This window comes from Balaenoptera physalus (genome assembly GCF_965194825.1).
Source record: "Balaenoptera physalus genome assembly, chromosome: 7".
NCBI lineage: Eukaryota > Metazoa > Chordata > Mammalia > Artiodactyla > Balaenopteridae > Balaenoptera > Balaenoptera physalus.
Window position 1 is genome coordinate 8,151,504 of NC_138886.1, and position 22,505 is coordinate 8,174,008.

At 49.9% G+C, this 22,505-nt stretch overlaps 1 protein-coding gene across 2 annotated transcripts in view; it reads right to left on the bottom strand.

Moving 5' to 3' along the window:
- Window positions 1–22,505, bottom strand: part of STXBP1 (syntaxin binding protein 1) — a 72,083-nt gene that overhangs the window by 5,364 nt on the left and 44,214 nt on the right. Inside the window, exons 7-19 of one of the 2 annotated variants that reach the window (XM_082470210.1) lie at window positions 21,052–21,200; window positions 19,219–19,303; window positions 18,276–18,406; window positions 16,687–16,794; window positions 15,586–15,646; window positions 14,181–14,246; window positions 13,466–13,546; window positions 11,164–11,302; window positions 10,338–10,447; window positions 9,191–9,292; window positions 7,136–7,221; window positions 3,698–3,852; window positions 1,973–2,098 (exon numbers count right to left, since the gene is read on the bottom strand). In XM_082470210.1, coding sequence (XP_082326336.1) covers window positions 1,989–2,098; window positions 3,698–3,852; window positions 7,136–7,221; window positions 9,191–9,292; window positions 10,338–10,447; window positions 11,164–11,302; window positions 13,466–13,546; window positions 14,181–14,246; window positions 15,586–15,646; window positions 16,687–16,794; window positions 18,276–18,406; window positions 19,219–19,303; window positions 21,052–21,200 — 1,383 coding nt within the window. In that variant the 3' untranslated portion in view covers window positions 1,973–1,988. The remainder of the gene's footprint in view (window positions 1–1,972; window positions 2,099–3,697; window positions 3,853–7,135; window positions 7,222–9,190; window positions 9,293–10,337; window positions 10,448–11,163; window positions 11,303–13,465; window positions 13,547–14,180; window positions 14,247–15,585; window positions 15,647–16,686; window positions 16,795–18,275; window positions 18,407–19,218; window positions 19,304–21,051; window positions 21,201–22,505) is intronic. The other variant, XM_082470211.1, reaches the window with a different exon arrangement.

Below are 22,505 nucleotides of genomic sequence, written 5' to 3' on the forward strand. Positions count from 1 at the left end.
ATCCCAGAATGAATCCTAGCAGGAGCCCCTGGGATCTGGGTTTGTGATTCTCTCTGACTCTGCAAGTGGTCTGTCATTGCTCATTTGTCCTTTGAGAAGCCTCGAAATACATCTTGCAGCAAATGCCGTCCACCTACCTGCCATCTGCACAAGAACCAGATGGCTCTGATTACCAACCTACCAAGGTGCTGCTGAACAATGGCTGTTTTTTTAGTTGCTTTTATTGACCACCCACTGGCCTCGCTTTCTAGGGTGAAGGCAGCCTGGGCAGGATGGCAGGTAGCCCAGGGCCACAGCCAGCCCCGATGTCCTGGCTCACAACCACTTGCTGCTTCTCATCTCCCTACTGCCCTGGGGCAGCTATCTCCGGCTCAGGCGAAGAAAGAGGAGCTAAACAGCACAGCCTCCGGTGCAGACCTTTAGAGCAAGCCTTTCGTGGATGGAGCTTATTCTCTTTAAAAAAACAAGCACACTTCTGATGTCACCCAGCCAGGGTTCTGATGTCCATTCCCCCAAAGGTCGCCAGAGAGTGTGCCAGAGTGCGTAGGGCTGCCTGGTTTAAGCCACCAACTGAACAACTGCATTACAGACGGTCAGAGCCCGAGCCGCCTCGGGCCCTGCCATCCAGCCTCCCTGTGTTCTGTGTACTGTGACCCAGTGGGAACGACCTCCCCCAGTCACACAGGTGCTTGTGGCCAAGCTGAGGCTAGAGTCCATGCCTGTCTGCGGCTCACTCACGGGTGACTCACGCTCTGTAACTCACCGGGCCACGTTTCAGACCGGGGTGGGGGTGGGGACATTTCTAGGGTGCATCCTCAACGGAGTAGACGAAGTCAGGTACACAAGACGTGGCCTCATCACAGAATGTGGAATGAAACTAAAGAATGACTAATGGTGCAGTGAGGTCTTCAGGGTCAGTCTGCCGTGTGAACAGGTCAGGGGAGATTTCCAGCACAAAAGAAGGGTGGAAAGAGAGAGGAAGGAATGAGGACAAGAATAAAACCTGGGTAATCTGCCAAACTGACAACAGGCTCCCAGGTAACTGACATAAAGGCACGAGCATGGTGGGAGAGAAGACGCTCTTTAAAAACAGCACATAGCGTGGAGAACAGATTTCTACCCAAAGGCTCTCAATCTGACCAGGAGACTCCAATGGGAGAGAGGGATATGATTCTCAACTCTTGAAAGGATCCAAAGGAGAATTAAAACAAAAGCAATTACTGAAAGAGCAAATGACTGTTAAGTGCTGTTTTTCCCCAGAGGAACAGGAGACATGAGCTCTTTCCACCAGTGGCTGGAGTTCACCATGTACGAGGTGGCTTATGACCCCATCACCCCTTAGAAATTGTTCCTCAGGATAAATGTCCGTCCTGGGAAAAAGGTATTGACACATCTAACTACCACTGACCAGGAGTCTACCCTGACACCCTCTGCCAAGCACTCCTCATGATCGTGTGCCCACTGGCATCTCCACTGGAGTTCTGCCTTGGACAGGACTGTCCCCTGAACACCTGCTGGTCTCACTCTCAAGTTCCCACACCACATTACAAGCCGGAGGCTGCCTGGTGTTCTCTGCCTTGTGGCCACAAATTCACCCCGCGGCCAGCAGGCTGGGGCGCCGTGCCTGTGGCATCCCTGCACGTCCAGCTCCCCCTGGAGGACTGTACACAGCAGTTGTGATCGCATCTGGTCTAAAGCCCACAGGGCTGCAGCTGTCTGACTGAGCGACAGGTAACACGAGGCATGAGCGAGCTGGCAAGCTGGAGCCCAGTGGGGCTCAGGGTAGGGTTGGTGAGGGCAGCATCGGACACATTTTCAAACGGTGTTAAGAACTGCAAGCATTTTCTCGTTAAAAGAAAATCAAATAAATAATAAACGGAAAAGGGAAAAATAAAGAAAAAGAGTGACGGAATAAATCAAAGAAAACCCTTCAGAGTGGAAGAGTTTCTTTTCTGTAATAAGCTGCTTTTACTTTGTTTCTTTGGCTCTCACTCCATTGTTGGAGCCTGATCCTCAAAAGATACCCTAGAGGACTCCCGGAAGTCGGGGTGTCTCAGGTCCATGAGAAATTTGGTGGGAGTGAGAATATGAGTAGAACCTGCGGGAGAACAGAGGCCGGCTGACTGCTTGAACAAAGGTACGTTACCGGAACATGCCAACTTAGGCCTACGTTTTATGCAGCCAATGAGGTGCGAGAGAGCGAGACGCACGCGCACGCCGTGCACACGCGGCGCATGCGCACATGGGCCGCGAGGACACCCAGCATGCACAGAGCGGGCGGGGTCACACAGCGGGCGTCAGCGGTCTGCACCAGGCCTCTCCACCGATGCGCAGGGGCGACCCTGTCTCCCCGGGTCTCCGCCTCCCAACAGGGAACCTCAGGTCGGGCCAGCGTGGAAGAGGGGGTTACAGCGAAGCCTGGCTGTGACGGCTTCTGCCCGGGAAAGCTGTGTTTGAGCAGAGAGTTAGCCAACACGCTCATGCAACACGTACGCAAGCAGGGAACACCGAGAGCTCTGGCACGGGGTCCTACGTAACCAAAAAGGAAAGAACACAGGGAGAAACGGTGACCAGACAGGGGAGGCTTCAGGGAGTGGGGAGGGGAGGGGGGTGTGCGAGCTCCCCAGTGAATGGTGGTATCTGGAAGGCGGGTTGTGAAGACAGTGCCAGCTCCATCTTGATACACCCAGGAACGGCCATATGGACTGGTCTGCAGAACCTGCTCACTCTGAAAGCCTGGGGGGCACTGCGCCTTGGTCCCCCCAAAGTGGAGGTATAAAGCTGACACATCTTATTGAGATCAGGGCAAGGGCAGGGCCCAGCCAGGGCAGTAGGTGCTGATCACCTCTTGCCAATCAATGTTAAGAGGTACTCTGGGCAGGTGCAACTCCATTTTGTTAAGGGCAAGATGGGACAAAAGGAAGGCATCTGGAGAAAGCAAGATTTTTCTCAGCTCACTCTTCCTCTTCCAGCCGAGAAATTGGAGAAGCTCCTGTAGGCATGAAAAAGGAGAAAAATCTTCTCCTGCTGCCTTAAGTCAGCTCTTATAAGTTACTTCCTTTCTTCTGGAAAACCAGCAGGAAATAACCAGAAGGGGTATGACAGACCCTGAAGTAGTAGGAACTGGCTGGGGGAACCCTCAGCAGAGCCCAGAAGTCAGGCCAATATGTTTCAGGCAGTATCTGCTCTCCCTCCTCGTCTGTGCATCTCCAGCTGACAGGTAAAGGAGCTGGTAATCATTTACCTTCCGTTCACTGTGTGTCTTCTGGATGTGAGGCTGGAGGCCAGGAAACTGACACCACCCTACCCTACTAGGCCAGCACCAGGCCTAGTTCAGGCTGTAAGTGGGTGCTCTTAACCCCATTTTCGTGGGTAAGGAAATAACAGCGTGGAGAGGGGAGGCACTTTCGAGGTGACCCACGTGGCAGTGGCAGAGCAGGAATATCAGCCTGGGTCTGTCGGAGCCTGTGACCAGGCTCGTCCCACCACATGGGGCTGCCACTCGTCAAGAGTCACAGTGCAGACATGAGGAAGGAACCCTTCGCTTGTCAGCGTCTGCCGTCCACAAACGTGTCTAGAAACTTAAAGTTTTTCAGGGGCAACAGAGAACCGAAGACAGAATGAAACACCAAAGCATGGAATGGAGTCCAAGTGCAGTGAAGCGGCCCCTTCCCTCTAGAAAACATACCCCACTCACCTATGAGCACTTCCCACTTTCCATTGGCTTGGGTCACCTCGTAAGCACAACGCATCTCATTCAGGCTCACGCCCCCCAGGATGAAGATGATGAGGCGAGGACCACTGCGGTACTCCCCTGGGGCCTTATTCTTATGCCAGTGCCCATAGCGGGCGCTGGGGCAGGAGAGAGGGGGAGGGAGAGGGAGAGAGAAAGATATTAATCATGTTTATCTGCATTCACAGCATTTACACTTCATACCTCCATGACGTGTTACACACTCGTTCTGTACACCAGTGACCGAAACAGAGTAGACGCTTAGCGAGTGTTGGCTGAACTGAACTGCAGTGCAAATGATCAAGCGCTTTGGCTGCCGGGAGAAGAATCACTATGAGCGCCTGTGCTGTGACCCCATCATGCAGGCAACAGACGGGTTCAGGTCGGCTTTAAAGCTGGACGTTCAGCACTTCACCCGCATGGTGTTGGTCCCCGTGTCTCCCCCCAGTTGTACAGTTCTGGGCTTGTCTGGGACACTCTGCTGGAGGGAGCAGTGACCACAGAGTCTGAGGCCTGTCTGTAGCCGGCACACTGATTCACTGGACAGATGTGCACCAGGCGCCTCACTGGGCAGGGGCCGCCCCAGTACCGAGGAGCTGACCTGAGTGAGATGTGGCTCTTGCCAACCAAGAGCTCAGGCTTAACTGGGGCGGGTGGGGCGAGGAGGGTGGCAGGAGGATGGGGGTCTGCATCGCGCCCCAAGGAGAGGAGCTCAGTGCCGTGGGAACAAACACGGGGGAGGGCCTTCTAGTGCCGACTGGGCATCACTGGGGAAGGCTTCCTGGAGGAGGTGACACCGAGCTGCCTCCTGAACGACAGGCATCTCAGTGGCAGGACAGTTCCCCAGGTGCCCCCCCCACTCCCGGCCCCGGCTTCCCTCAGTGGGCCTTCACCTTGTCCTCGGAAACAATGAGAAATTGGTTGCTTCCAGGCTAAGAAAATGGGGAAAACAAAACAAAAATCAAAACAAAATGAGGGGCCATCTCTTAAGAAGATCATATATGTTTTTTCTTGTGTGGAGAATTACTTTGAGGATTTTAAAGTGTTAAATCAGCCTTGCATTCATGAAACAAACCCTTCAGCAAGATGCATTGGTCCTTGTATGTGCCACTGGGTTTAGTTTGCTAATATTTTATCTATAACATTTGCCTCTCTGTGCTTGAGGGAAGTTTTATTTAATGCCATTTTCAGATTTGCTTTTAGGATCATGTACTCCTCATAAAATAAGTGGGAAAGTTTCTTCTCTCTATCATCTGCAAATGTGTTAACGTTGAGTGGTTTCTTCATAAAATACCAGAAGAATTCACCATTGCATCCATTGGGTTGGGATTTCTTTTGTGGAAGTTTTAAAAATAACTAAAAAGTTAATAGGGGTCACTGAGTTTCTATTTTTTAATTGTCAATTTTTGTAATTTGTAAAATGCATTTGTCCGTGTCATCTAAATTTTCAATTAAATTAGGATAAATTTGAAACAGAATGAGGAGAGCAAGGCTTCTCTGAACAGTGGAATCTTTACCCTTCTTCCTGACTTAGGACAGCATTAAAGCCACTTTCCACATCGCGAAGGCCAGCCCAGAGGACCTCACAGTCACTTTTTTTTGCCTGTGCAATCATTTGTTTGTCTGCCGTTGTCAGCCAGCCTGGCTGTGGCACTGTGTGGGATTTTGTATTTCACTCCAACGCTGGCAATAAACATTTGGCCTCCACTGGCATCATGCAGGCCTGAAAGTGACGACAGAAGGGGGGCACGGTGGAGAGAGAAGACAGGCGGGCAAAGTACGAGTAGAGGCACATGTATTGAAAAGTGTTACCCTGGGAGCCTGGGCCACACACAAGAGGGAGGCAGAGAAGAGATTCTGGAGGCAAAATGTGTTCCTAGTGTTGAGAGTCCCAGGGACTGGCCGTGGAGATGTGGCCTGCAGAGCACAGCAGGAAAAGCTTCTGGATGAACATGGCAAGGTGGTGAACAAGAGGAAGAGCTTTCAAAAACATGCACAAGGCCTCATGGGCAGCCAAGAAAACACAGAGGGCTGGAGAACCCAGAGATGGAAGCATGGATTGCTGTCTGCTCACATCTCCAAACTGAGAAATGTCTGAACATCACCAGGTACGTGGCAGAAACCCAACATACCCAAGGCATCCACATTTCCATCATCTATGTTTCCATCAAGGATGAATCTGAGAAATGTGGCTCTATGCAGTTGATGTATTCATCCCTTTCTTAATTAATTACTAAAATTAACTAATGAATGAAAAGTGAAGACAGAATACACCAAGTGCCTACTACATGCCAGGCTCTGTTCTAGGCACTGAGGATAAAACAGACACGAATCCCTGCCCTCATGAGGCTGACATTCTAGTCGGGGGAGACTGGCAGTAAACAAGGTAAATATTAACAGCACACTAAGCGGTGGTATAATCTATGGAGAAAAAGCAGGGAAGGGAGACAGAAAGTTGGGGTGCTGTAATTTTTTCACTATTTTCTGTAATACTTTATTGAGAAATAATTCATGTATCATACAGTTCACTCATTTAAACTGTGTAATTCAGTGGTGTTCAGTATAGTCACAGAATTGTGAGCCATCACCACAATCAATTTTAGACCATTTTCATCAACCCCAAAAAGAAATTCTGTACCTATTAGCAGTCGCTCCCCATTCCACAACCCTTACCCCCATCCCCAGTTCCGAACAACCACCAATCTACTTTCTGTCTTGAGACTAGCCCGTTCTAGACATTTCATATAAATGGAATCATAGTGTATGGGGGCTTTAGTGATTGGCTTCTATTCACTTAGTATAATATTTTCAATGTTTGTCCATGTTACAGCATGGATCAGTATTTCATTCCTATCTTTGGCTGAACAATATTCCATTGTATGAATGTACCGTATTTTTTTTATCCATTCATCAGCTGATAGACATTTAGGTCATCTCCACTTTTGAGCTATTAGGAATAATGCTGCTAGGAAGACTGGTGTACTGTAATTTTAAACAGGGTGGTTAGGGAAGATGGGAGAAGGTAACAATTTATTAAAGACCTGGAGGAGAAAAGAGGTGAGCCATGCAGAGATATCTGGGGACAGATCATTTCAGGCGGCGGGAAAAGCAAGTGCAAAGGTCCTGAGGCAGAAGTAAGCCTGGTGTGTTCGGGGAAGAGCAAGGAGGCTGGTGTGGCTGAAGTGGGGGAGGAGTAGGGAGTGAGGGAGGAACGGGAAGCCAGGGGCTGAAGGGCCTCATGGGCCGCTGCAAGGACTTGGCCTGCACCCTGGCTGTGACGAGAAGCAATGGGAGGGTTCTCGAGGGTTGTGCAGCGTGACAGCAGGACTGCCGTGCGGCTGCTGTCCAACCAGACACGGTGCCGCTTGCTCCCTGCTCGCTTGCTCAGGGACTTGCACTCACCTGACCGCGGTGGTGCTGAAGGAGGCAGAGGAGCGGGTGGAGATGTACGGGTAGTGCTTGGTGTCAAGTCTGTCTTCAATGGTGTCCTGGAAAGAAGAGACACAGCTATCGACCGGCCATCTCTTTGCAAAGGGCTGATGCAAGCAAGGTAAGACAATTCGAAGAACAAGTCACTCAGCCAGAACCATGGCCAGCTTTGCAACAACCAGAGCTCCCCTGCCCGCTGCCCGCTACCGGGCGCCTCATGCTGTGCTCGGAGCAGGCGGACCAGATGCTCCATAACCAGCGGATACAATGAGGTAAGTTTGTAGGTCTGCTCTTGAAGAGAAGTTTTTAAAAAACCTGCATTGGGCTTCCCTGGTGGCACAGTGGTTAAGAATCTGCCTGCCAATGCAGGGGACAGGGGTTCGAGCCTTGGTCCGGGAAGATCCCACATGCTGCAGAGCAGCTAAGCCCGTGTGCCACAACTGCTGAGCCTGCGCTCTAGGGCCCACGAGCCACAACTACTGAAGCCCGCACACCTAGAGCCCGTGCTCCACAACAAGAGAAGCCACCGCAATGAGAAGCCCGTGCACCGCAACGCAGAGTAGCCCCTGCTCGCCACAACTAGAGAAAGCCCACACGCAGCAACGAAGACCCAACACAGCCAAAAACAATAAATAAATACAATAAACTTAAAAAAAAACCTGCATTAATTTTTCTTGCTTTTCTTCCACCCTTTTATGTTCCATGTGAGGTTATAAATGTCGCATCCTGTCCAATAAACTCCTGACCCTTGCCATCCGTCTTGAAGACACTAGGCATGGGCAGTCTCTCAGGCAAGCTGAGGCCTTACAGCCTCGGTTACCCAAGGGCCTAATTATCTGGTGGGTGGATCCAGCTACCCACCCCCTGCTGCCGAGAAGTCTACACTCCTAACAGCTATCATGTGAAGCGCACACATGTCTCTTTGGGGGACTGGGGTTGGGGGTGGGGAAGGAAAAGGGAGCAGAGAACAAAGGAGGGAATGAGACAGAGCGGTTGATCCACTCTGCCAAGCAAAGAAACGTAATTAGTTTCAAGATGTCTCATGTTCACCCATCTTTTTGGTTTGTGGGTTTTAAAAATAGGAAGCTGACTCACTATATATACTTAAAATATATTTATTTTAACATACAATTCAGTGGGAACACATGGACTGCTATGAATTAACAAAGGGATCCTGGCCAAGACCTTTCATTCTCTGGACCCCAGTCCTGTCCACCTGTCAAGTGCAGGAACTGGAAAGACCATCTCCAATTCCCACCCCAAAGCTCCCAGGGTGCATCAGGATTCTACACAGGGTTTCCTCGATCTCGAGCTACAAGAAGGGGAGGAAGGGGCACCGCTGGGCTACCTGACTTTCACAGATACGAAACACCTACTATGCGCAAGGCTCGGTGCCAGAGGACACGTCAGGTGAGGGCACAGGACCAAGGTCTAAAACGATGAGCCAACACGGCGAGCAGCACACACATGTAAAGAGCAGCCCCGACACACGCTGTGGGAGTCCAGGGAGGCCCCTGCGGTGCTGGGTGGGCAGACAGGTGGGCCAGTGTATGGGACCTGGCAGGAAGGCAGGGTTCAGGAGGTGGAAAGGAGGGTGAGAACTCCAGGCAAGGGAGAGGGTTGAGCAGACACATGATCGGCAGGGTCTGTGGCTGACGTGAGGGCTGAAGGAGGGGAGCAGCGGGAGAGGAGGAGGATGGGCTGGGGTCTCTTTCCAGAGGCCCTCCCGCCCTGCTGCGTCCTTGGCGTGGCGCTCCTTACTCAGAGGAACTTCAGGTGCTGTGACGGGTTTGGTTCCTTCGGCTGCAGTACCATTGAGGGGTCTCTACTGCAGGGCTCAATCGTGTGGATCTGAGGAGCCACACCTGACAGCCTCCTGGGGCTGCTCTGCACAAACCCTCCAAGGCCTGGGTGCAAGTCCCCGGGTGTCACCCCCACCCGAGGGCAGGTGAGGCTGAAGCCTCCGGGCCTCAGGTGCAGAGCCCCGGGCCCGGCTGCCCTTGTGCCCTCGTCTCGGCCTGCGCTGACCTCCATGATATCTTTGATGATCGGGGTCCATCGTGAGAGCTGGTAGGTCTGCTCGCTGATGCGCTCCTTCCGCTCCGGTTTGCTCCTGCGACGCAGCGTGGACTGAATGCAAACACACGATACGAGGCTCTGAGTCAGCGCCTGGGCCCGCGAGGCCCCGCTGGCCCCTGGGCTCCCTTCCGGGAGTCAGCCCTGGCAAAGACTAAGAAGTAGGGAGCTTTTCCTGCAAAAGCCCGGACTATGCCCCGTGGGCTCCAGCCCAAGAACCTGGAGCAAACTTGGTTCTTCAAAGCCAGGAAAAATGGCAAACGTGGGTCAAACGGATAAGTGCCATTTCTTACAAATGCAGGGAGTTAAAAAAATTAGTTTGTTGTCAATTATAGGAGAAAATACTGCTTTGGTGTAACTTTGATTTTGCTTCAACAGCACTGGATGCACTGAATGAATCATCTCTGTTCTCATTTGGTCCCTTTGTGAACAAGGGCCTGAAAACGCCAGATGGCCCCCAGTCACAGGTCTCTGGTCTGATGGCTCCAGAACAAAGCTTTTGACTCTAAGATTCCAGAAGGGGCGCACCTACAACCCTGCTTTACCAGCACTGAGGCGTGAGCTGACTCCCTGCAGGAAGTGGGGTTCCTACAAGCAAGGTTCCTGGCGGGGGCTCTGAAGAGTCCTGGAGCCCCCCGCCCGGCCTCTTCCAGAGCTCATTGCTGGTCGGGCCCCCCACACCTGACCCCACTGGGTCCTGAGTCATTGTCAGAGAAGCAGACCCAAAGGTGGCAAGGCGGCATGACACTAAGCGTTGTGTTCGCAACCTCACAGAAGATGCTGAGTCTAAGTGTCCTACGGCAGAGCCAGGCTGACTAAAGACACGTGGGACAGAGCTGGTATGACTCCTGTTTGGGGCGGGTTCACAGACACAGCTCGGCTCTGTGACTATGTGTGCCTCCTTGATGTGCCCGCCTGGGTTCCTGGTGCTACACCTTGATTTTATCTATACCTCTACCCCTGCATCCCTCTGATTTTATGTTTTCTCTTTCTCAGTGTTGAGTGTGTGTACTGTAAGCTGCCTTAAGTCAGTCAGGGGAGAAGAGATGAGAGCTGCTGTCTCCCCTCTGCCTCCCCCCGATGCGAGGCTGGTGCTCACATCCGTGACGATGGGCACCCCGAGGTGGGCCATGTTGGTGATGATCTCACTGTCCTCCGGGGGGATCTGGGCGTGCTGGATCAGCTTGTTCAGGTTTTCCTCGGTGATGCCTGCGAGAACAAAACCCCGATCACCACGCCAGCCCCTGGACATCACACACTGAGAAGCAGAGCCTGGGGAACAGTGCCCCTTCTCCTCGGGATTAGTGGGAACTAATCCGCTCATGGCATCAGGTTTACTGTAAGACAAGACAAGATCAGGACTCCAATTCCACTCTAGCCTACGGGCTGTGACCAGCAGCAGCTGCCCCTCATGGTCGGTATTTCCATCCGTCTCCTGCTTCTCAGCCGTCACCACCACCCCTGGCCCACATCACAGTCAGCTTGGACAGGAGAGCCTCTGTGTCCATCTTTGGCACAATGGACACCTATGGACACTTATGGGCAACATATGTGGGTAAAAATCAGTTATTTAAAGGCACAGATTACAAATGTGGGGCAAGTTAAAAGTATCTAGCAGAAACGCTCTAATAAACTGGCCATAAAGCCAAGAGACTCTCCCAGCTGTCCCCACCCCATCCTCTTCGAATTATCCTGTCCCTCTGACTAACTCCAGAATCACTGGGGGATACTCAGCCTCTAGTTGCAACTGATTTGCCTACATGACATTTCCCCAGATGTAAAGAGCCCCTCAGATCTTATTAAACACCCCTTTCCTTCCCTTTTCCTTGTCTTTTACACTGTTTTCCACTTTGTTCTCTCTCCCAGCTGCCTCATTTTCCCCAAGAAAGGGCCTATCCCCTCCTCTATATCCCACCCGTTCCTACCATTCTTCAAAAAGATGTAGAGAAGGATGATGCGGATTTTGTCGTAAGTGCTGACATTCGCGTCCAGCAGAATGGGGACAATGGCTCTCATGGGGTCCTTGATCTTCTCCCCTTCAGCATCCGTGCCCATCGCCAGGTCCTGCAGAAAACACACCATGTTGACCCCATTTCTGGCAACAGTCTGGACAAATGGTAACTATTAGAAAACTGGTTCTCCATGAACGTCTGGGATGTTTAGTTTGGTTGGGGGAAGGTCTTCAGCAGGTGCTTACGCTCTCAATTAATTAATCAGAACGGGGGTAATCAGCACTGGTATCTATGGCATCAGTGAGAACCGAGAAAAGCCCCAGGCTTCGCTTTCCAAAACCAGAAACCACGCTGATTTGCCATCTTGTTTAAAGGCAGGCTGTTCCCTCCAGGTGAGTTCCAGTGTACGTGTGCCAATTCCTCAGGGAAAGCCTCAATCCTGGTAGGTTCTCAAGAGGGACAAAGCCCTACAGAGGGGTCGGGGCTTAAGGGGATGCACTTCCCACATGTGAAAAGCTTCAGTATTATAAGGTGCCTCCACCTGGCTGGACTCTTCCTGCTCCACTCCCCTTGGCACGGAAGGCTGTGCCTGCTGAGTTTTAACTACTCTAGGATTTTAACCTCTGTTTTTAATCTTCCAACCACTTTTAGGGAGAGGAGAAAAAAACACGGGGTCCCTGCAAATCCCATTGAAGGAGATGAAGGGGGAGGGGGTGCCAACAGTGGGACTGAAGATAAAGAGTGAAGTAAGCACAGTCTATGGCCCCGCCCTCGCAACTCAGGCAAGAGGCGGATCCATTCTCAACAGTCCCGAGAAAGCAGCACATCAGTCTCAGCAAACCAAGAACGATTTGGTCTTGTTCTGAGACCAGCGGCTGCAACTTTCTCTGGAGCTCTTACAGAGGTTGCCGGAAGGTTGCCTTTTTTCCCTCAAGATCCCAGGAGTCCGTAACGAGCATGATCTCAAGCTCGGGCCTCTGCCCAGCCTGGGCCAGAGGAAGGTGGGGCCCCTCTCCAAGGCCCTTTCCCAGCTCAGCGCAGCCTCAACAAACATCTGCTCAGCAGGACCTGGCTCTAATACTGCCTCAAAGTCAGATTTAATGTGACTACATAGCACAGGGAGATCAGGCTCCGTGTTCTGTGACCACCTAGAGGGGTGGGATAGGGAGGGTGGGAGGGAGACACAAGAAGGAGGGGATATGGGGATATATGTATATGTATGGCTGATTCACTTTGTTATAAAGCAGAAACTAACACACCATTGTAAAGCAATTATACGCCAATAAAGATGTTTAAAAAAATAATAAATAAATAAATTAAAAAAAATTTAATGTGACTAGTTCAACGAATACCACTGGGCACTTCTGGAAAAATGCAGACTTCCAAGGATGAATCCCAACTGCATTTGTACCATTCGCTCTAGGGATAACCTATCTTCTGGAGAGTCAAGTTCTTTTGGAGAGGACGCCTTGCGTTTGCAAACATCACCTATGAAACTGATGAATTTCGGCAGGGCTACTTCCCCGTAGGAGAGAGTCCATGAATCAGGGCTGGTCTTACAAACCTAGCCGAGCCTGTCACATCAAACCAGGAGATTTAAATCTTAGTCTCACACTGAGAACTCGAGTTCTTTTTTCTGTGAATAGGGACCTTTGGCTGAGGCTTCGGCATCGTGGGATGACCTCCCCTCCCTTAGAAGCTGACCCCGGTTGAGAAATGTTATCATGTGTGAGGAATGTAGTGCCAGGAATTAGTGACTCGACACGACACTCCTGGAAAATGTGGCAGCTTTGTTATGTCCCTTTGCAGACGAGGAAAAGAAAGCAGAGAGAAACAAGCACGTCAGACAAACCAGTGACAGGGACAGAACTCCGATCCCAATTGTGATCAGGGAGGCTGTGGGTGAATTTCTGACCTTCGGCTGCCCTACCCACTTTCAGCCTCTAGGTCTCCAAGCTGCTGTGGCTACGGCAGGAGGGAAAGACATTCAGGATACAACCTTCAGCCAGCCCTGTCAATGTAGGGCTCAGCGCTGCGTACACCTCTCTTCTGCCATTCCAGGGAGCCTCTGGAAAGTCAGACATGCAGAATCCAAACGGCATGGCATTCCAGACCAACCTAGTCCCTACCATTGAGCGTGGAACTGCACTGGCTCCAGAGAGTCGAGACAACACGATCTAGCAGGCTTTCCCATTTATATTTCCTATGATTCTGCAGGGTGTTCAAGGTTAAGCAAATAAATGGGCCTGGCAGAAAGAGAAGGAAAAGGCCCTACCTGCTCCACCCGGCAGAGTTTGTCCACGGTGCCTTGGTAATGCTTCATGCAGTCCTCGGCAAGGTGCAGGTGGGTCGAATACTAGGACAAAGCAGAGGGCGTGTGGTCAAGGAATCACTCGCTGATTTGCGCAGCATCTAGTAAGCACCTGCTATGTATTGACACAGGGCTAGGCACCAAGGCGTCTCCAGCCTCATAAAGGAGATGAAATATGCGTTCAAGCAGGTTCACAGACACCGCTGGGTAGAGAATTGTGTGTGTCGGGAAGAGGGACAGACCACCTTCTACAAGAGTCAAGAGGAAGGAGAAATCCTTTATGGGGGCGGGGTGGGGTGATGGTTTCACAGGCATCCACAAATCCTTTCATACTCCTCCCTCCAGCAGGTGGCGCTCAATCCCCCTCGCCTTCGTGTGGATTTAGTGACTCGCTTCTAAGGCGGAAGCGATGTGTGACTCCCAGATCATTGTGACTTCCTCCGAGCTCTCTCTCTCAGGCCCATGGGGTGAGGAATTGGAAGGATACAGAGAGAAAAAGATGAAGGGGAGAAAAGAAAATCATGGGAAATAACCTGTCTATCCCAACCTTTCATTTTTTTCTAATAAAAATTGAAGATGACTAAAAACCTGTGGATTTCTATGAATCAGCAACGGTAGAGGAGCCTTTTTGCAGCTGTTTATACTCACGATGCGAATGGATCATTTTGGATCGTCATACCTTGCTGAGCTCTTTCTGGTACTGGGGCATTTTCTTCAGCATCTGGGACAGGTCCCGCATGGTGGTCTATGGGAAGAGGGAAGCACATGGTCTCACTCCAATGGCCCTGAGCTAAGAGGGTGGGCAAGGGGGGTGGGCGCAGGACAGGACAGCAGCCAGCACCGGACTCCCGAGTGCACACTCTGTAACCCCCCCAAGCGCATCTGTTAAACACAAGATCACGTGTGTTTAGATTTCCACCTCTCTGGCTCAAAAAATTATTGATCCAAATACCGTGACTGTCTTATAGCTGGGGAACTGACCTCTGAAATCTAGCAATTATGTTTTATTTATTGGACTAGAAAGTTACTGAGAGCATAATTCTTGCCAGGAAAAAACAGTTTTTCCTCTGCATGCTGCTTTTCTGCATACTCAGCTCAAGCAGTCATGGAATCAATTCACATTTCATCTCTGCAGAAAGGCTGTAGTTGTGTAGACAGGTAGGAAGTAGGGAGAAGGGGAGAGAAGGCTGGAATCTGCATCCTGACAGGTGGAAGGGCTCTGCTGACTTTCTAATTGGGTGACCCACCTAATCCCACTCATGTACCTAAAAGAAATTTATTGAATGACTACTAGATACCAGGCAATTTTAGGTGCTGGAGATACAAGGACAAAAAAAGAATTTCTGCCTTCATGGAGCTAACACTGAGCAGAGGAGCCATTCTAAGTGAGTGGATTAGCACCCTTGGAGGGAATCATGAATGTGGGTGCAGAGCAGAGACACCTCCCTAGTCTTGGCTCAGAGAAAACGATGCCTGAGCCAAAGGAAAGGGACCTCATAAGGCAAGGCCGAGGCAAGGAACACAGGCATGGCTTGAGCAAGGCGATGGGGGCAAGGAGGAGGGAGGCAGAGATGAGAGTCTGTGGGGCCCGATGACCTGGGCTCTGTAAGGCATGTCCACGGTGGGGCTTGATTCTACTGGGATCAGGAAATTGCTTAATGATCCTAAGCCAGGAAGCAATACAGTCAGAGCGGCATTTCTCCTAAGAGGAGTAAAACACCTCTGATAAACAGTCAGGAGGAGGAGAGGCCCAGGTGAATTAGGATATAAATTCTAATGCTACCACAAGCTAAAAAAGGTTTTAGCAAGTTCTTCTGGCTTAAAGTGAACCATGATCCAAAACAGTAAACACTAATCTTCAGAGTAACAAGGAGAAGCTCTCTATAAATATCAAAAGGCGGGGGGTTCGGATCTCAATTTTGAATACAAAAATAAGACGAAATGGTAGAGATGAAAAGAGGACCATGACCCCTCTCAGCCCCCAGCTCACTAGCCCCGTGCTGAGGAGGCATCTTCCCCGCCCCCAGAGAGAAAGCAGGGATTTCGGCTTTCTCTGGAGCACTGGAGCATGAGTCCGGGTTTACCTTCTCTCCAGTATTCATTCTCTTGCTGGAAGAAAAATCCTTCAGAGAACGGGTGACTTCCCTGGAAGACAGAAGGACGCAGCTAAGCTTCAACGCGGCACCAAGTGTCTCTATATGATGCTATAGGAGTCATGCAAGATTCCTCCTTTAGGAATACGTGGCGGCTTTTCTTGCCCGTAATGCATACATCTAAAGTGATTTTCTAAGAGGAGAGACAGATACATCATTTTCCTAATATTCTAAGCCAGGGGTCTCCATAGTGGAGTGTGCGAGACAATTTGAGAGCAGAAAAGAAAATGTTAGGACATCTATTTATATAATTTTACTTCATCCTTTTCAAATTTATATTTTCTGTATATGCTATAAAATATGCATATTAGTACAATAAAGCATATATTTAATGCATGAATAAATTATATACTGGCAATGTGAATTAACATTTAACAACAGAACTATCCCAGGCTGAAATAGTTTCTCACTCTTCCTTGTGAATTTCCTGCCGGATGGCACCAACTCAGTGTAGCAGAATGTGTCTTTCTGCAAAAGCAGGCTTGTTACCTACAGTTTAAAGGTCTTATTAAAAACTTTCCAGTGTTAGAAACATTTTGAAACACATTCAGAGCAAGGTACTGGTTTAGCACATGTATCAGTAAATACATCAATGCTTGCTCAGAAATTTAGGTATGTCAACAGGGAGGAAGGGGACACACCAGGTATATAAACGAAAACTGAACTGTATGTAGTGGAGTCCGGATCCTTCAACAGAATAAACTGGCTTCAAGTGTTTAGCGTTTATAAAGCATCTTACTGAGAGAGCTACAAATGCTTTCTAAAAATCCTAAAAGCAACCCTAACACAGAATGGATTTTCTAACTTCATGAAGTCGGTGTAGCCTGAGCTCAGATATCAGAAGGGGTTCATCATCACTGGTTAGCACGTTGGCGACTTAGCAGAAGCAACGAATTCATGCACTGGTGAGCTCTGGTCAAGCTGCCCAGAGAACGCACACCGGCAACCGGCAACTGTGATTGCCCGTGTTGGTGGGGTGAGCTCTGGAGCCTGAGGCCGAGGCTAGGGGAAGGGCGCAGGGTGGGCTCTTACTGGGACACCTCCGCGATGTGCTTGTGGCGCAGCGCTATCCAGAGGTCGTCATCCTCGTCCAGGAGCACTTCCTTCACCCTCGCCTCTCCGATGCCGCTCGTCTCATACCTGGAGAGGAGACGTCCCACAAAATTCATCCAATCCCCCTGGTTTAAAACAGACAGATGGGGCTTCCCTGGTGGCGCAGTGGATAAGAATCTGCCTGCCAGTGCAGGGGACACGGGTTCAAGCCCTGGTCCGGGAAGATCCCACATGCCGCGGAGCAACTAAGCTCATGAGCCACAACTACTGAGCCTGCGCTCTAGAGCCCGCATGCCACAACTACTGAGCTCGTGAGCCACAACTACTGAAACCCGTGCCCCTGGAGCCTGTGCTCCGCAACAAGAGAAGCCACCGCAGTGAGAAGCCTGCGCACCGCAACGAAGAGTAGCCCCCGCTCACCGCAACTAGAGAAAGCCCGTGCACAGCAACAAAGACGCAACACAGCCAAAAATAAATAAAATAAAATTAATTAATTAAAAAAAAAAAGTAGAACTCCTCCTTGTGGAAGGAGCAGGAAAAAACCCAAACAAACAACAAAAAATAACAGCCAGATGTTCACACGAATCTGTCTGAACATCAAGCAAGCACCCCAACCATCTGATGTGTCACTATCTGTGTCAGGTCTGCTGCATCTAAAAAGGCTAACAATTTCTTAGGCAGAGAGAGACCCAAAGGTCTAATCAAAGCCAACTGACTTGAGGTCCTGGTTTAAAACCCCCAGGGTCAGTTGATATGAGCTCCATCAGAGCCACCTGGCTCAGGTGTGAAGTCAGGTTATAGGTGGGTTCAGAGGTACTTGAAAGGGAAAGGCGAGGATCACACTTGTTCCTGGTTGGAAACGGCCTGGGACACCATCCTCAAATGTGTGGGACCTAAACAGCATTCTGCAGCTGCCTGCAACTGGCCCTCAGCAAATTTTCACATGTGAAATCATGAACATCTAAAGGAAAGCAAGAATTACAGGTACCAAAGGGGAAAAGCTGAGATTCAGTCATATTTTTAGAACCTTCACTTTGAAACAACTATCTTTACGGTTAATGTTATAAAATAAAGGACACGAGAACAATATAGCCTGTTCCCATAGAAAGAAAAATAAGTTTTTAGAGATTGAGTTTCTGATGATTGCTGCCAAGAAAAATGTTGTTTATAATGAAGCAAACTGCAAATAAAATTCAGTAGGAAACTCCTGTTGATATATTTTATCATCATCATATTTCATGATCTGTAGTTAAGAAGTTTCAACTCTGAATAAGATATGCTCTTACACACACAAGTCAGCATATTAACACACCCAAGCCAGCTATGAACTGAGGTGACGTGAGCTGTGAAATAAAGATCTAAAGTTCTTGTTCTCTTTGAAAGGGGCAGGAGTTTCTGGCTGGTGGTGCAGCTGGACTTTGGGAACTCACAGAAAAGCTTGCGGGCTTATTAGCAAGACTGTATCAATGCACCGGATTTTCCTAGGATTAACAACATCCTTTTTCTTAAATTAGAGGTGTGTTTGGTTCATTTGCAAAGCTGCAGTCACACCGGGTCTGTGTACTTACTTGTATACATCATTTTCAATAGGCAGCAGGTCGTAACTCATAGCCTGAAAAGTCAATTCATGAAGGACGGGGGAACTGGGGTCGAAACCGCGGTCCAGGATCAGGAGCTGCGAGCGTGCCTTGTCTGGGCCCTGAAGGAAGGACACAGGGAATGGTTTCATGAGCCGCCCCATACAACTCCCGCTTCTCCGACTAGCATAGCTACCCCTCCTGTAAAAAGTGGCAGCAGGATGTAAACTCTGACTCAAACAGCACTAAGTCCATTTACTGCTGGACAAGGACACCAGCACACACCATGTGAGAATCCAGTGTGTCTATTTCATAACGAGGGCCCTTTGATGCAGATCCAAAACTGTGGCTGGGGTCTAAAGTGAGCTTACGAAGGGGAACACCACCTAGGTTCAGCTATAAAAAGGGTGACCCATCATCCAGCCGGCTTGGGACTGAGGGGATCCCCAGAACCTGGGGCTGTCAGTTTTTAAATCAAGATAGTGATGGGATAGTTCTGTGTCTTGATCGCAGTGGTGGTTACATGTATCTACACATGTGATAAAATTGCACGGAACTGTGCACGCACGTGCGCGTGCACACACACACCCGAGCACGTGTACTAACTAGTGAAATCTGAATAAGGTCTGGAGATTGTAGCAATGTCAATTTTCTGGTTTTGATACTGCTCCACTGAGGGGGGTCCCAGGAGGCAGGGCTGTCGGTGCTAACACTGGGAAAGTCCCAGCAAACAGAAACAAGTTGGTAGCTCAGCTACACTGAACACAATCTGTATCGCCTGCCCAAGGGCTTGAGCGTTTCGCTGGAGCTCACTGCGCAGGAACAAGGGCGCTCACACACGCTCTGTGAGCAAAGGAAGCCAGCTGTGCCCAGGCTGCCACACGGACACTGTGGTCGCCTGGTGAGAGAAGCACGTGGGCCAAGTAAGACTTACCTCCCCCATTGTCGGGTCATCGGCTTTGTACGCGTCGAGCTTGTCCTGGATTAGCTGAGCCAGCAAAGCATTGTCCTTGTATTCCCTGACAAAGGAGGAGGGACAGAGGGTGAATGGCCCTGCCCCAATCGATGACACTGTCTGCCCTCAGGGAGGAAGGCAGGACAGTGCGGGAGGGTCAAGGGAGACGCAAGCTTCATCTGTATTGTTCTTTTACAATGAGAATATACTCACATTAGATGTATAATTTAAAAGGACAAATAAAATACTTAGCTCGGTGCCTGGAACATAAATGATTTTCTAGTTCCCTTAAAAAAAACCAAACTATCCAAATGGAAACAGAGGTAGTATTTCCAAGCAGCTCCAGATAAACAACCACACTTCAGCAGAGGGTCCTAACCATCCATCCTTTTCCCACGATCAGGCTGTCTGAGTCTGACCCACCTGACTCTCACTTGCCTCAATTCAAATTCCCTTGGACCCTGTTTTGTTTCGTTGGAAGTGACATTTCTGCCAGCAGAGCCGGAAAGACACAAGTGAGAACCTGTGGACCTTCCGCCTTGTCTGAGCCGGGTGGCACTTCCTGGGCTCCTCCTGGCGATGTTTACCCTGTGGCTGCTGCCTGCCACCTGGCCACGCTCAGCGCAAAAGCAGCTCTGCTCCCAGCCCTATCCCTCCAACGAGTGAACCCCAAGACCCCATTTCTTATCTTCCACCAGGCTTCTGTCGGGGAGGACCCTAACGGAGGGGGGCGTTGTCCCACGGGTGCACGTCCCTGCGGACAGTGAGGTGTTGAGGAGCCTTGCACTTCCTGCTCAGACCCTCCGCTCCTCCTGCTGTGCCCCCCGCCCTTCTGCTTCTCCTCGTGGGGCTGTGACTCCCACTCATGCTCCCAGCTTCGCACTCCCACACCACTGCGTTCACTCCCCGTGCCAATCCCCCAGAGGCTGCCCAGCGATAACCACTGAAGGGCATGATCCCAAACTTGGCATCCAAGGCCTCCAGAAATGGCTTCACCTCGCCCCACTGCCCACACATACACCGCGCTAGACTACCACCCCTCTCCCAGCTCGCCCTTTGTTGTCCAACGTCACGCTTCTGCTCATCCCAACAAAATGCCCCCGGCTCCTCATCAGTCTACTGAGATCCGAACCTGTCCTCCGGGACTGGGCTCAGATGCCACCTCTGCTCTGAAGCTGTGCTTGCTCCTCTCAGCTCAAAGGGCCCTCTCCCTGCTCTGGATGCCCAAGCCTGTGGCCTGCACTGTCCTAAGGCACTGGTCTCGCAGGCCTACATAGTAGGTGTGCACATCCTACCTGCCCTACCTACCTACCTCCCACATCCTACCTGCCCTCCCTACCTTTCTAAGGGCAGGGGCTGTGTCTTCAGGTTAAGTCCGCCTGCCTAGCACTTAGCACACAGCAGGTAAGTGATAAGTGAATGACCTTATCAAATCTGAGAACTGTGTCCTTTGGAGAATTATTCTCCTTGTATTTTATCTTACTCTGAAACATCTTTTGCAAGGTGGGTATTTGATTTTTAAGGTTAGGAAGAGATGAAAAATTGTAGGAAATCTGGATTGTAGTTACAGGGAGTTCACATTTAGTTATTCACTGACTGAATATATGTATTTCATGCCTTTTTCTGTATGTATTGGTATATTCCCCAATAAAATTTAGAAAAGAGCAAAAACACTGTTAAATAATTATAAATGGAGACGCTCAAATCTTGACCCTCTGGAGACAACTGCCAGAGGAATGGCAAGGCCAGAGGAAGTTCTTGCTCGGGGACACGTAGGGGGGCCACCAAAGGCAGACTGGGGCGCAGCCTTACCCCCGATACCGCACGGCTGGGTACTCCTTCAGGGTGGCGCACAGAGTTGCGATCTGCTCCGCCAGGCGCTCCAGGATCGGATTCTTCATCTGAGCCTTGTGGGGACTGTAGAAGCTTTGGAAAGAGTCAGCAGAGTCCAAGGAATACACCTGAGACGGGGAAGAAATACATATATTTCCAGAACGGTGAACTGTCATATGCATCCAGAATGGTGAACCGTCAGAGTTTTTTTCCAAGCTGGTAGTGAGGCTGGGTGTCTCAGATTTTCATTTCTTCTACAAACACGGCTTGGGTGTCTGCTGGGTGCCAGGCACTGTGCTAACCACTTGGAACTGTTAGTGACCAAACCATGACTGCTCTCAAGGAGCGCGCAATCTTGCAGGAAGAGGCAGACAACAAACATAATGAAAAGTAAATTTTATGGTATTTGAGAAATGGGTACGTGTATGAGAACATAAGAAGCAGGGAAAGAATGCCCACAGGATGTACAGGGAGGACACGAGGCCTCCTTGAGGAGGGGATGTTTTGAGCCAGGGCTTGAAGGAGGTGCAGGGTTTCTGCCCAGCAGGGGGCTCCCTGAGGGACCGGCTGGTGCCAAGGCCCTGAGGAAGGCGTGTGCCTGCGTCTGATGAACAGCGAGGAGCCCAGGAGGAGAGCGGGGGTTGGGGGGGAGGTCTTGGCGCACCACACGGGCCATTGCATTGTAAGTTTAAATAAATAAGGGACAGGCTAGAAATTGTGCTGTGACTGTAGCAAATAAAGGAGCTCTGTATGGATTTAATAATTTCCTATCCTCATAGTATGTTCTAAGTATTTTTCTTTATTTTTCTTTTTTTTTTTTTTTTGGAGGGTTCTAGAAGACTAAACTTCCCTCTTAAACTACAAGGCTACCAGCTATCAGTATTCTCTCAGAATCTCTATGAGGTAAACTACCGTGATCTGGAAAACCTGAGGTTTTAAAAAAAGGTTATTACGTTTCAAAAATATACGAAATATAATATGGTTGTGTATGCTAAAGTTCGATTTTGTTCAATCCAGGTGGTGACAGGGCTCACACAGAGGAAAAAAATTCCTGTGCTCAAGCTGAGATTAAGCTTTAGGCCAAGTAAGAGGGCAAAGAGACTGTCTTTTTAAAATATTCACACTCTATTTTTTCCATCTCTTCTTACCGAAGAATTGGTCACTCTCTGGCGTCTAGAAGCTGATCTATAAAGACCCGAAATGCCACAATCATCTCTTACCTCTACAAAATGCACAGAAGTTGTGTTATTTTTTGTTTCTTTGCAAGGAGGAGGCATTTTAACAAATCTTAAAATACTAAGGTAAAAATTTTGTATGTTCTCTCATGATCAGCTTCACCTTTACTGGTTTAACGACTTTGTTTTTTTCCAAGAGGAGAGGTTTTGGCACTTGAAGCGTTAACAGCTCATGACGAAGGCTACCATCTGTTCCTT